Here is a 15016-nt window from a genome sequence, read left to right as displayed (position 1 = left end):
TCAGTACAAACCTTCTGGCTGTTGTCCCTGTCCTTCAGTACTAACCTTCTGACTGTTGTCCCTGTCCTTCAGTACAAACCTTCTGGCTGTTGTCCCTGTCCTTCAGTACTAATCTTCTGACTGTTGTCCCTGTCCTTCAGTACAAACCGTCTGACTGTTGTCCCTATCCTTCAGTACTAACCTTCTGACTGTTGTCCCTGTCCTTCAGTACTAACCTTCTGACTGTTGTCCCTGTCCTTCAGTACTAACCTTCCCACTGTTGTCGCTGTCCTTCAGTACTAACCTTCTGACTGTTGTCCCTGTCTTTCAGTACTAATCTTCCCACTGTTGTCCCTGTCCTTCAGTACTAATCTTCCCACTGTTGTCCCTGTCCTTCAGTACTAACCTTAACCCTAACCTGGTGGGAGTTTCCACCATAAAGCATTGGATTGGTGGAGGCATGGGCTAGTGGGAGTTTCCACCATAAAGCATTGGATTGGTGGAGGCATGGGCTAGTGGGAGTTTCCACCATAAAGCATTGGATTAGTGGAGGCATGGGCTAGTGGAAGTTTCCACCATGCTTGTTCCCTTCATTCACCTCAATCCCTTTAAAAACAGTGAAGGGAAGGGACCAAGTACGCACTTTTGGACAAAGGAAAGATAATTGGGACAGTATGTTGGTCAACATGCTGAGTTTACCTGATGCTGGATGAGATATGTCTCTTGTGTAGCAGTTCACCTCTGGTATAGGAACTTGAGGTTGCCTGTAGGGATTGTGGGAGACTGCCTGGCCAGGCCTGGGGAGGTAAAGGCCACCTGTAGCTGGAGTGGGGCGTGGGGTCTTGACATGGCCCCTACACAGCTCTGGATCATCTGGTTGAACAGAGGCAAGCGATGGACAGTAAAAGTCTTCTTTTTCAGTGAACTACTCATAGACATGCTGAGCCCGTCTATATTCAGACTTTCATCCCAACTGCCATTATTGACAGAAGGTGGACAAACAGACACGTTTCATGTTCCCCTATTATGCCTGTTACCTTTGACCTTTGGCCTGTCCTGTGTGTTACCTGTGAGCTGCTCCAGGTGGGTGGGAGCTGCCTGGCGGTTCCAGGTAGACCTGAAGGGAGTCCAACCCTTGGTGGGGTGTCTGGGGTAGGAGGGCTTGATGGGAGGATAGTATGTCTCATGACTGGAGGGGAGAGGGAGGACAGGCTGGTTGGTGTCTTCGCCTTCTCCTTCCTCACGAAGCTGAGGGAGAGACAAAGACAAACCATTATTAATGAGAATCATAACAGATGCATTATAACAAATACTAGATAATTCCCAGTGTAGGAAAAGGGCTTTAGCAATATGTTTAGAATGTCAGAGGTAAAAAAAATAACTACAGACAGAAAGCTGCTATATATGGCCGTGTCCTGCCATAGTTCAAATACAGCTTGTTTCTGAATGGGTGTGTTTTTAAAAATGTGAATTCACCTTTATTTAACCAGGTAGGCTAGTTGAGAACAAGTTCTCATTTACAACTGTGACCAGGCCAAGATAAAGCAAAGCAGTGCGACACAAACAACAACACAGAGTTACACATGAACATGAACAAACGTACAGTCAATAACACAGTAGAAAAGTCTATATACAGTGTGTGCAAATTAAGTAAGATAAGGGAGGTAACGCAATTAATAGGCCATAGTGGCGAAACAATTACAATTTAGCAATTAAACACTGGAGTGATAGTTGAGCAGAAGACGAATGTGCAAGTAGAGATACTGGGGTGCAAAGGAGCAAAATAATAAATACAATATGGGGATGAGGTAGTTGGGTGGGCTATTTACAGATGAGCTATGTACAGGTGCAATGATCTGTAAGCTGCTCTGACTGCTGGTTAGCTTCAGTGATTTTTGCAATTGGTTCCAGTCATTGGCAGCAGAGAACTGGAAGGAAAGGCGGCCAAAGGGAGAGTTGGCTTTGGGGGTGACCAGTGAAATATACCTGCTGGAGCGTGGGCAGTTGGTTTTGGGGGTGACCAGTGAAATATACCTGCAAGAGCGTGCCACGGGTGGATGCTGCTATGGCGACCAGTGAGCTAAGATAAGGCGGGGCTTTACCTAGCAAAGACTTATAGATGACCTGGAGCCAGTGGGTTTGGGGATGAATATGAAGCGATGGCCAGCCAACGAGAGCGTACAGGTCGCAGTTGTGGGTAGTATATGGGGCTTTGGTGACAAAACGGATGGCACTGTGATAGACTGCATTCAATTTGCTGAGTAGAGTGTTGGAGGCTATTTTTTAAGTGACATCGCCGATGTCGAGGATCGGTAGGATGGTCAGTTTTACGAGGGTCTGTTTGGTAGCATGAGTGAAGGATACTTTGTTGCGAAATAGAATGCCGATTCTAGATTTGAGTTTGGATTCGAGATGCTTGATATGAGTCTGGAAGGAGAGTTTACAGTCCAGCCAGACACCTAGGTATTTATAGTTAGTCCACATATTCTAAGTCAGAACCGTCCAGAGTAGTGATCCTAGGCTGGCGGCTGGTGCGGGAAGCGATCTGTTGAAAAGCATGCATTTAGTTTTACTAGCGTTTAAAAGCACTTGGAGGCCATGGAAAGTGTTTTATGGCATTGAAGCTCGTCTGGAGGTTTGTTAACACAGTGTCCAAAGAAGGGCCAGAAGTATACAGAATGGTGGCGTCTGCGTAGAGGTGGATCAAAGGATCACCCACAGCAAGAGCGACATCATTGATATATACAGAGAAAAGAGTCGGCCCGACAATTGAACCCTGTGGGACCCCCATAGAGACTGCCATAAGTCCGGACAACAGGCCCTCCGATTTTACACACTGAACTCTATCAGAGAAGTAGTTAGTGAACCAGGCGAGGCAGTCATTTGAGAAACCAAGGCTGTTGAGTCTGCCGATAAGAATACGGTGATTGACGAAATCCAAAGCCTTGGCCAGGTCGATGAAGACGGCTACACAGTACTGTTATTTATCGCTGGCGGTTTTGATATCGTTTAGGACCTTGAGCGTGGCTGGGTTGCACCCGTGACCTGCAAGGAAACCGGATTGCATAGCGGAGAAGGTTTGGTGGTATTCGAAAAGGTTGGTGATCTGTTTGTTCACTTGGCTTTCGAAGACTTTAGAAAGGCAGGTCAGGATGGATATAGGTCTGTAACATTTTGCGTCTAGAGTGTCTCCTCTTTTGAGGAGGGGGATGACCGTGGCAGCATTCCAATCTTTAGGACTCTCGGATGATATGAAAGAGAGGTTTAACAGACTAGTAATAGGGGTTGCGACAATGGCGGAAGATAATTTTAGGAAGAGCGGGTCCAGATGTCTAGCCCAGCTGATTTGTAGGGGTCCAGATTTTGCAGTTCTTTCAGGACATCAGTTGTCTGGATTTGGGTGAAGGAAAAGCGGGGGGCTTGGGCCAGTTGCTGCGGGAGGTCCAGAGCTGTTGGCTGGGGTTGGTGTAGCCAGGTGGAAAGCGTAGCCTGCTGTAAAGAAATTCTCATTGAAATTCTCGGTTATCGTGGATTTATCGGTGTTGACAGTGTTTCCTAGCCCAGTGCAGTGGGCAGCTGGGAGAAGGTGCTCTTGTTCTCCATGGACTTTACAGTGTCCCAGAACTTTTTGGAATTAGTGCTGCAGGATGCAAATTTCTCTTTGAAAAAGCTAGCCTTTGGTTCCTGACTTCCCTGAAAAGTTGCTTATCGCGGAGACTATTCGAAGCTAATGCAGAACGCCACAGGATGTTTTTGTGCTGGTCAAGGGCAGACAGGTCTGGAGTGAACCAAGGGCTATAGCTGTTCTTAGTTCTTAATTTTTTGAAAGGGGCATGCTTATTTAAGATGGAGAGGAAGGCACTTTTGAAGAACAACCAGTCATCCTCTACAGACGGGATGAGGTCGATATCCTTCCAGGATATCTGGGCAAGGTCGATTAGAAAGACCTGCTCGCAGAAGTGTTTTGGGGAGCGTTTGACAGTGATGAGTGGAGGTCATTTGACCGCGTCCCATAACGGATGCAGGCAATGAGGCAGTGATCGCTGAGATCCTGGTTGAAAAAACAGCAGAGGTGTCTTTAGAGGTCAAGTCGGCCAGCATGATATCTATGAGGGTGCGCATGTTTAAGGATTGGGGTTGTACCTGGTAGGTTCCTTGATAATTTGTGTGAGATTGAGGGCATCAAGTTTAGATTGTAGGACTGCCGAGGTGTTGATCATGTCCAAGTTTAGGTCACCGAACAGTACGAACTCTGAAGAACATGGGGGGCAATCAATTCACAAATGGTGTTCAAGGCACAGCTGGGAGCTGAGACGGGTCTTAACAAACGGCAACAGTGAGAGACTTTTTTCTGGATTTTTAAAATTAGTAGCTCAAACTGTTTGGATATAGACCTGGATAGTAGGACAGAACTCTGCAGGCTATCTCTACAGTAGATTGCAACTCCGCCCCCTTTAGCAGTTCTATCTTGACGGAAAATGTTGTAATTGGGGATGTAAATTTCAGAATTTTTGGTGGCCTTCCTAAGCCAGGATTCAGACACAGCAAGGACATTAGGGTTGGCAGAGTGTGCTAAAGCAGTGAATAAAGTAAACTTAGGGAGGAGGCTTCTGATGTTAACATGCATGAAACCAAGGATTTTCCAGTTACAGGAGTCAACAAATGAGAGCTCCTGGGGACACACAGGGCCTGGGTTAACATCTACATCACCAGAGGAACAGAGGAGGAGTAGGATAAGGGTATGGCTAAAGGCTATAAGAACTGGTCGTCTAGTGCGTTTGGAACAGAGAGTAAAAGGAGCAGACTTCTGGGCGTTGTAGGATAGATTTAGAGCATAATGCACAAACAAGGGCATGGTAGGGTGCGAGTACAGTGGAGGTAGAGCATTAGCCACAAGAGCATTAGCGAGGTCGGGCACTGATGGCGTGTAATTACACTTGGCTCGCAGTCAGCATTCCAATTCATCCCAAAGGTGTTTGATGGGGTTGAGGTCAGGGCTCTGTGCAGGCAAATCAAGTTCTTCCACACCGATCTCAACAAACCATTTCTGTAAGAACCTCGCTTTGTGCACGGGGGCATTGTCATGCTGAAACAGGAAAGGTCCTTCCCCAAACTGTTGCCACAAAGTTGGAAGCACAAAATCGTCTAGAATGTCATTGTATAATGTAGCGTTAAGATTTCCCATCACTGGAACTAAGGGGCCAGAACCATGAAAAACAGCCCCAGACCATTATTCCTCCTCCACCAAACATTACAGTTGCCACTACGCATTCGGGCAGGTAGGGTTCTCTTGGCATCCGCCAAACCCAGATTTGTCGATCGAACTGCCAGATGGTGCAGCATGATTCATCACTCCAGAGAACACGTTTCCACTGCTCCAGAGTCCAATGGCAGCGAGCTTTAAACCACTCCAGCCGGCGCTTGGCATTGCGCATTGTGATCTTAGGCTTGTGTGCGGCTGCTCGGCCCTGGAAACCCATTTCCTTAAGCCCCCTGATGAACAGTTCTTGTGCTGACGTTGTCTCCAGAGGCAGTTTGGAACTTGGTAGTGAGTGTTGCAACCAAGGACAGACGATATTTATGTGCTTCACGCTTACGAAAAACGATTGCAGTTATAGTGCAGTATAACTCTGGTACGCTGCAGTTATTCTGCAATTACTGCGTCCTAAATACCATTCGACTGTAGTTACCACGCTTTTACTGCAGTTTCAAAACTGCAATCTTTTTTGGAAGGGCAGCGCTCGGCAGTCCTGTTCTGTAAGCTTGTGTGGCCTACCACTTGGGGCTGAACCGTTGTTGCCCCAAAACATTATCACTTCACAATAACAGCCCTTACAGTTGATGGGGGCAGCTCTAGCAGGGCAGAAATGTAAGGAACTGACTTGTTGGAAAGATGGCATCTTATGAAGGTGCCACCTTGAAAGTCACTGAGCTCTTTGATCAGTAAGGCCATTCTACTGCCAGTGTTTTTTTAAAATGGAGATTGCATGGCTGTGTGCTCAATATATATGGTGTAGTCTAGTTTCTAATTGCCACTGAATGGTTATTTAACTTGTCAGTAAAGCAATTCCGCTTCTGAAGCGAGACTAAAATCCGTCACTAGGCAACTAGAACTGTCAATCAAATTAAATTCGAGCTGCCTGCGCACAAACAACTCCCTCCTGAGAAAAGCACTTTGAAGTTCATTAAATACAATGACTTACGAAAACATTTAGTAGAAAACACATCTATCTACCCTACCATTAAAAAAAGACAAAAAAAACAACATCACATCACAATCAGAACGTTTATTGTAGTCTTGGAAACAATACCGAACATTCTATACCGGAGCAGGATTCGACTGAAAAGGTACAGAGGCTTCTGATGCGGCACTTTAAAAAAAAATTGTTTAAAAGGTTATCAATTGTAGCTATCGACAAACGGCGTGCTATGTATGGAAATTGGTCGGTTTCTTCCTGGGTCTCCAGGCTTCTCTCCTTCAGACCATTCATCCCCTTTCGGGTCTGAATCCAGTGAGCGTTATGCGACCTCAGCATTCCGAAGGAAGGCATCATATTCGGTGCAGTCCGACTGATTTGCGGTCTGTCGTTCCCGTCTGTAGATGTAGCCTTCATGCGCCAAAATATATCTAGACCAGTATAGCCTAACCTTTAATCATAGGCTGTTGTTACTTTGTGTCTTTAAAATCACAATGTTATTTTTTTTATTTTATTGAAATGTCCTTCTTTAATAAGATCCAATTTGGTCTGCTATAAAACCTATATAACATTCTGCCCAAATGAACACATTTATTTAGGCCATATAAAGAACAGCATGACACAACAGTGTTTCACATTCTTCAATAAAATACTCTTAAGCAGAAAAAGACAGCAGGCTTCACAGTTTCCTTGGCGAAATAGGCCTACAAGGAAACTCTACATCTCTCTATGACGTTGAGTGGGGGAAGGGGTCTGTGTGCGGAGCAGTACCTCACGCAAAAAGATTAGCTCTACAAAAACACACCTAATTGTCTGATTTAACCCTCATGGTGCAGATATAAACCCAAAGATCCTCAGCATGTATAATCCCATCAGTTTTTTCATGTGGGTGTCTTCTCTTTTCTCAGTCTCTAGCCATTCCACGTCAGCTATACACAAATATCTATAAACCTGTCCCACTACGACCGTCAGCTATACACACAGATATCTATAAACCTGTCCCACTACGACCGTCAGCTATATACACACAGATATCTATAAACCTGTCCCACTACGACCGTCAGCTATATACACACAGATATCTATAAACCTGTCCCACTACGACCGTCAGCTACATACACACAGATATCTCTAAACCTGTCCCACTACGACCGTCAGCTATACACACAGATATCTCTAAACCTGTCCCACTACGACCGTCAGCTATACACACAGATATCTCTAAACCTGTGACCACTACGGCCGTCAGCTACATACACACAGATATCTCTAAACCTGTCCCACTACGACCGTCAGCTATACACACAGATATCTCTAAACCTGTCCCACTACGACCGTCAGCTACATACACACAGATATCTCTAAACCTGTCCCACTACGACCGTCAGCTACACACACAGATATCTCTAAACCTGTCCCACTACGACCGTCAGATATATACATACAGATATCTATAAACCTGTCCCACTACGACCGTCAGCTACATACACGCAGATATCTCTAAACCTGTCCCACTACGACCGTCAGATATATACACACAGATATCTCTAAACCTGTCCCACTACGACCGTCAGCTACATACACACAGATATCTCTAAACCTGTCCCACTACGACCGTCAGCTACATACACACAGATATCTATAAACCTGTCCCACTACGACCGTCAGCTACATACACACAGATATCTCTAAACCTGTCCCACTACGACCGTCAGCTATATACACAGATATCTCTAAACCTGTCCCACTACGACCGTCAGCTATATACACACAGATATCTCTAAACCTGTCCCACTACGACCGTCTATACAAACAGATATCTCTAAACCTGTCCCACTACGACCGTCAGCTACATACACACAGATATCTCTAAACCTGTCCCACTACGACCGTCAACTATATACACACAGATATCTCTAAACCTGTCCCACTACGACCGTCAGCTATACAAACAGATATCTCTAAACCTGTCCTACTACGACCGTCAGCTACATACACACAGATATCTCTAAACCTGTCCCACTACGACCGTCAGCTACATACACACAGATATCTCTAAACCTGTCCCACTATGACCGTCAGCTACATACACACAGATATCTCTAAACCTGTCCCACTATGACCGTCAGCTACATACACACAGATATCTCTAAACCTGTCCCACTACGACCGTCAGCTACATACACACAGATATCTATAAACCTGTCCCACTACGACCGTCAGCTACAGTTGAAGTCTGAAGTTTACATACACCTTAGCCAAATACATTTATACTCAGTTTTTCACAATTCCTGACATTTAATCCTAGTAAAAATTCCCTGTTTTAGGTCAGTTAGGATCACCACTTTATTTTAAGAATGTGAAATGTCAGCATAATAGTAGAGAGAATGATTTATTTCAGCTTTTATTTCTTTCATCACATTCCCAGTGGGTCAAAAGTTTACATAGTCAATTAGTATTTGGTAGCATTGTTCCTGTTCCCAAGAAAGCTAAGGTAACTGAGCTAAACGACTACCGCCCGTAGCCCTCACTTCCGTCATCATGAAGTGCTTTGAGAGACTAGTCAAGGCCCATATCACCTCCACCCTACCTGACACCCTAGACCCACTCCAATTTGCTTACCGCCCAAATAGGTCCACAGACGATGCAATCTCAACCACACTGCGCACTGCCCTAACCCATCTGGACAAGAGGAATACCTATGTGAGAATGCTGTTCATCGACTACAGCTCGGCATTCAACACCATAGTACCCTCCAAGCTCGTCATCAAGCTCGAGACCCTGGGTCTCGACACCGCCCTGTGCAACTGGGTACTGGACTTCCTGACGGGCCGCCCCCAGGTGGTGAGGGTAGGCAACAACATCTCCACCCCGCTGATCCTCAACACTGGGGCCCCACAAGGGTGCGTTCTGAGCCCTCTCCTGTACTCCCTGTTCACCCACGACTGCGTGGCCACGCACGCCTCCAACTCAATCATCAAGTTTGCGGACGACACAACAGTGGTAGGCTTGATCACCAACAACGACGAGACGGCCTACAGGGAGGAGGTGAGGGCCCTCGGAGTGTGGTGTCAGGAAAATAACCTCACACTCAACGTCAACAAAACTAAGGAGATGATTGTGGACTTCAGGAAACAGCAGAGGGAACACCCCCCTATCCACATCGATGGAACAGTAGTGGAGAGGGTAGCAAGTTTTAAGTTCCTCGGCATACACATCACAGACAAACTGAATTGGTCCACTCACACAGACAGCATCGTGAAGAAGGCGCAGCAGCGCCTCTTCAACCTCAGGAGGCTGAAGAAATTCGGCTTGTCACCAAAAGCACTCACAAACTTCTACAGATGCACAATCGAGAGCATCCTGGCGGGCTGTATCACCGCCTGGTACGGCAACTGCTCCGCCCACAACCGTAAGGCTCTCCAGAGGGTAGTGAGGTCTGCACAACGCATCACCGGGGCAAACTACCTGCCCTCCAGGACACCTACACCACCCGATGTTACAGGAAGGCCATAAAGATCATCAAGGACATCAACCACCCGAGCCACTGCCTGTTCACCGCGCTATCATCCAGAAGGCGAGGTCAGTACAGGTGCATCAAAGCTGGGACCGAGAGACTGAAAAACAGCTTCTATCTCAAGGCCATCAGACTGTTAAACAGCCACCACTAACATTGAGTGGCTGCTGCCAACACACTGACACTGACACTGACTCAACTCCAGCCACTTTAATGATGTAAAATGATGTAAAATATATTACTAGCCACTTTAAACAATGCTACCTTATATAATGTTACATCCCCTACATTATTCATCTCATATGCATACGTATATACTGCACTCTATATCATCTACTGCATCCTTATGTAATACATGTATCACTAGCCACTTTAACAATGCCACTTTGTTTACATACTCATCTCATATGTATATACTGTACTCGATACCATCTACTGTATCTTGCCTATGCTGCTCTGTACCATCACTCATTCATATATCTTTATGTACATATTCTTTATCCCCTTACACTTGTGTGTATAAGACAGTAGTTTTGGAATTGTTAGTTAGATTACTTGTTGGTTATTACTGCATTGTCGGAACCAGAAGCACAAGCATTTCGCTACACTCGCATTAACATCTGCTAACCATGTGTATGTGACAAATAAAATTTGATTTGATTTGATTTAAATTGTTTAACTTGGGTCAAACGTTTCAGGTAGGCTTCCACAAGCTTCCCACAATAAGTTGAGTGAATGTTGGCCCATTCCTCCTGACAAAGCTGGTATAACTGAGTCAGGTTTGTAGGCCTCCTTGCTCGCACACACTTTTTCAGTTCTGCCCAAACATTTTCTATAGGATTGAGGTCAGGGCTTTGTGATGGCCACTTCAATACCTTGACTTTGTTGTCCTTAAGCCATTTTGCCACAATTTTGGAAGTATGCTTGGAGTCGTTGTCCATTTGGAAGACCCATTTGCGACCAAGCTTTAACTTCCTGACTGATGTCTTGAGATGTTGCTTCAATATATCCACATAATTTTCCTTTCATCATGAGGCCATCTATTTTGTGAAGTGCACCAGTCCCTCCTGCAGCAAAGCATCCCACAATATGATGCTGCCACCCCTATGCTTCACGGTTGGGATGGTGTTCTTCGGCTTGCAAGCCTCCCCCTTTTTCCTCCAAACATAACAATGGTCATTATGGCCAAACAGTTCTATTTTTGTTTCAACAGACCAGAGGATATTTCTCCAAAAACTACGATCTTTATCCCCATGTGCAGTTGCAAACCGTAGTCTGGCTTTTTATGGAGGTTTTTGAGCAGTGGTTTCTTCCTTGCTGAGCGGCCTTTTAGGTTAGGTCGATATAGGACTCGTTTTACTGTGGATATAGATACTTTTGTACCTGTTTCCTCCAGCATCTTCACAAGGTCCTTTGCTGTTGTTCTGGGATTGATTTGCACCAAAGTACGCTCATATCTAGGAGACAAAATTAATCTCCTTCCTGAGTGGTATGACGGCTGCATGGTCCCATGGTGTTTATACTTGCGTACTATTGTTTGTACAGATGAACGTGGTACCTTCAGGCATTTGGAAATTGCTCCCAAGGATGAACCAGACTTGTAGAGGTCAACAATTTGTTTTCTGAGGTCTTGGCTGATTTCTTTTCATTTTCCCATGATGTCAAGTAAAGAGGCACTGAGTTTGAAGGTAGGCCTTGAAACACATCCACAGGTACACCTCCAATTGACTCAAATGATGTCAATTAGCCTATCAGAAGCTTCTAAAGCCATGACATCCTTTTCTGGAATGTTCCATGCTGTTTAAAGGCACAGTCAACTTAGTGTATGTAAACTTCTGACCCACTGGAATTGTGATACAGTGAATTATAAGTGAAATAATCTGTCTGTAAACAATTGTTGGAATAATGATTTGTGTCATGTACAAAGTAGATGTCCTAACTGACTTCCAAAACTATAGTTTGTTAACAAGAAATTTGTGGAGTGGTTGAAAAACAAGTTTTAATGACTCCAACCTAAGTGTATGTAAACTTCCGACTTCAACTGGATATACACACAGATATCTACAAACCTGTCCGACTACGACCGTCAGCTACATACACACACATATCTATAAACCTGTCCCACTACGACCGTCAGATATATACACACAGATATCTATAAACCTGTCCCACTACGACCGTCAGCTATATACACACAGATATCTATAAACCTGTCCCACTACGACCGTCAGCTACATACACACAGATATCTATAAACCTGTCCCACTACGACCGTCAGCTATATACACACACGTATCTATAAACCTGTCCCACTAGTACAATCAGTCACTTCCCTTTACGGATTCTAATTTCACAAATATCTTTGCAAAAGGGAGTGAGAGAGAGAGAGGGAGAGTGAGAGAGAGTGAGATTGAGAGAGAGTGAGAGAGAGTGAGAGAGAGTGAGAGTGAGAGAGAGTGAGAGAGAGTGAGACAGAGTGAGAGAGAGTGAGAGAGAGTGAGAGTGAGTGAGAGTGAGAGAGAGAGAGAGAGAGAGAGAGAGAGTGAGAGAGAGTGAGAGAGAGAGTGAGAGAGAGTGAGAGAGAGTGAGAGTGAGAGAGAGTGAGAGAGAGTGTGAGAGAGTGAGAGAGAGTGAGAGTGTGAGAGAGTGTGAGAGAGTGAGAGAGAGTGAGAGAGAGTGAGAGAATTATTTTACCAGGCCCAGGTACTGTACCATAGTGCACTATGTAAAGAATAGTGAGCCATTTGGGATTGTAAGACATGAATGAGAAATACAACTCCACTCTCCATTTCTCCCTATGGGCTAAACACTGGTCAGTATGACAATGGGGCTATGGTTGAACTCTATCTGGTTCCTTATGAGAAGAGTTCAATGGAAATGAGTAGAGAGATGAGAACCTCTTTGTGTGTGAGTTCCAAAACAAAAATGATTCCATTTGAATTGATGGACAATGTGAAACTAAATGATCCATGCTAGCACAGAACGTTTCTGGTTGGCCCGACAGTGTGAATCAGGGATCAGACGTCTCCTATTGGCTGATCTCTACCCGCTTGTTGCCCCAAACTCTTCCTATTGGCTGAGCTCTACCTGCTTTTTCCCATAAGCCAGTATGGCTCCCGTCAGGTCCCGCAGAGTGTTCAGCTGGAGCTCCACTTCCTGTCTGGAATGTTGGGAGGCCTGCCTCTTCCTGATGTCCTCTGACACTGAGGGGCATGATGACAGAACCGATGACATCATGGCCATTTCCTGGTAGTATAGGAAGAGGGGTCCCTGTCTTGTGCTGTACGTTTTAGGGAGCGCTGGCTCCTCCCCGCCCAGCAGACGGCCACTCTTAGATAAGCGGAGTAGGGGGGGCTGAGACTTCCAATGATAGTAGTCCTATGTAGAAATAAAACATTTGTATTGTCAACATTTTATCATAACTTCCACATTTCATTGTTATTGGAGTCTTCAATAAATTCATCAACTCACTTTATAGGGTAACACTTTAATTAAAGCCTGCAGATATAATGCTTTATAATGTGCTATAACTTGCTTTCTGACTGAATGAAGTGTAAAAGGACCTGAAATTTACCTTAGGTTCGAAGTAGACTTCCAGGCGTCCATCTTGACTGCCCAGATGTGACTGGACAACATGACCACAGCCTCGACTGAGTAGCGATAGAGCAATATCTTTCATGACTAAAACCCTGCTGCTTCTTAAAACACTATGGAATAACAGTTAGATACGGTCCTCTCAGACAAATCCTGCTCCAGTACGGTCCTCTCAGACAAATCCTGCTCCAGTACGGTCCTCTCAGGCAAATCCTGCTCCAGATACGGTCCTCTCAGACAAATCCTGCTCCAGTACGGTCTTCTCAGGCAAATCCTGCTCCAGATACGGTCCTCTCAGACAAATCCTGCTCCAGTACGGTCCTCTCAGACAAATCCTGCTCCAGTACGGTCCTCCCAGACAGATCCTGCTCCAGTACGGTCCTCTCAGACAGATCCTGCTCCAGACACTGTCCTCTCAGACAAATCCTGCTCCAGACACTGTCCTCTCAGACAAATCCTGCTCCAGACACTGTCCTCTCAGACAGATCCTGCTCCAGACACTGTCCTCTCAGACAAATCCTGCTCCAGACACTGTCCTCTCAGACAGATCCTGCTCCAGACACTGTCCTCTCAGACAGATCCTGCTCCAGACACTGTCCTCTCAGACAAATCCTGCTCCAGTACGGTCCTCTCAGACAAATCCCTGCTCCAGTACGGTCCTCTCAGACAAATCCTGCTCCAGTACGGTCCTCTCAGACAAATCCCTGCTCCAGTACGGTCCTCTCAGACAAATCCCTGCTCCAGACACTGTCCCCTCAGACAAATCCTGTTCTAGATACTGTCCTCTCAGACAAATCCTGCTCCAAACACTGTCCTATCAGACAAGTCCTGCTCTTTCGTAGAAGAAAGATCCTCAGGAGAGCAGTTTCATTCCCCTGTCTCTATAAAACAAACAAAAACAAGTATGTAATTTTACTAAAAATAACATTAAATCACACATTTCAAAGCATAAAAACTTAATGGAAAAGGCTCTCTTCTAGGAGCTTTGTACCATTCTGCTGTGGCATTAAAATAGAACTGACTGAATTTGTTAACTGGTGAATGTGAGTCGTCAAAAGCGAATAGCCTCTCTGCCCCTCTGTGTCTATCTGTCCTTAATGCTTGTGTTTGCCGAGTTGCTGTTGCTAAGTGTTGCTAGGTTCTCTAGAGTTTATCTCTATACAGGCAGAGCTCAACCACTGAGTTTCTGTTGCCGTGGTTGCAACTCAGATATTACCCCCTCCCTTCCTGTCTGACCAACAGCCCTAACCACCTTCACCCATCCTGAAACAGTAACACAGCAAAGGAGAGACCCAGGCATCTGAAATGGCACCCTCTTCCCTAGATAGTTCACTACTTGGAGCTCTGGTCATAAGTAGTGCACAATGGAGGAAAGGGGGCCATTTTGGATCTAGCTTCACGACAGGCAGATTACGCTGACCCTCAACACGGGGGCCCCACAGGAATGTGTATTTAGTCCCATTTAACCAATGACTGAGGCCGAGCATGACTCCAACACCATGATCCAAGTTTGCTGACAACACTACGGTGCAGTGGAACGGGTCGAGAGCTTCAAGTTCCTCGGTGTATTAAATACTGGTTCTCCCCACTGTAGCTACTGACCCTGGAACTGACCCTGTACAGTGGGGAGAACAAGTATTTGATACACTGCCAATTTTGCAGGTTTTCCTACTTACAAAGCATGTAGAGATCTGTAATTTTTATCATAGGTACACTTCAACTGTCAGAG

General features: G+C 45.5%; 1 protein-coding gene across 1 annotated transcript; it reads right to left on the bottom strand.

Moving 5' to 3' along the window:
- Positions 1 to 714: 714 nt before the first annotated feature.
- LOC112236678 (uncharacterized protein KIAA2012-like) lies at positions 715 to 14180 on the bottom strand. Its single transcript, XM_024405277.2, has 4 exons — positions 13268 to 14180; positions 12781 to 13071; positions 1024 to 1227; positions 715 to 852 (listed from the first exon to the last, which is right to left on the bottom strand). The coding sequence occupies exons 1-4, from the start codon at positions 13370 to 13372 to the stop codon at positions 715 to 717; spliced, it is 738 nt and encodes a 245-aa protein (XP_024261045.1). The 5' UTR covers positions 13373 to 14180.
- Positions 14181 to 15016: the final 836 nt, after the last annotated feature.

This window comes from Oncorhynchus tshawytscha, linkage group LG03, assembly GCF_018296145.1.
Source record: "Oncorhynchus tshawytscha isolate Ot180627B linkage group LG03, Otsh_v2.0, whole genome shotgun sequence".
In the NCBI taxonomy this organism is placed as follows: domain Eukaryota; kingdom Metazoa; phylum Chordata; class Actinopteri; order Salmoniformes; family Salmonidae; genus Oncorhynchus; species Oncorhynchus tshawytscha.
The sequence above is the reverse complement of the archived record's forward strand: the minus strand, read 5'-3'. Positions and strand labels throughout refer to the sequence as shown.

Bases quoted from the DNA above. Each gene is read 5' to 3' on its own strand.
- LOC112236678 (XM_024405277.2), bottom strand. From the start codon at position 13,372: ATGAAAGATATTGCTCTATCGCTACTCAGTCGAGGCTGTGGTCATGTT. The intron at 13,072-13,267 runs GTAAATTTCAGG...ATTTCTACATAG, and splicing joins AAGTCTACTTCGAACCTAAG to GACTACTATCATTGGAAGTC. The intron at 1,228-12,780 runs GTAGAGCTCAGC...TCTCTCCCTCAG, and splicing joins TGGCTTATGGGAAAAAGCAG to CTTCGTGAGGAAGGAGAAGG.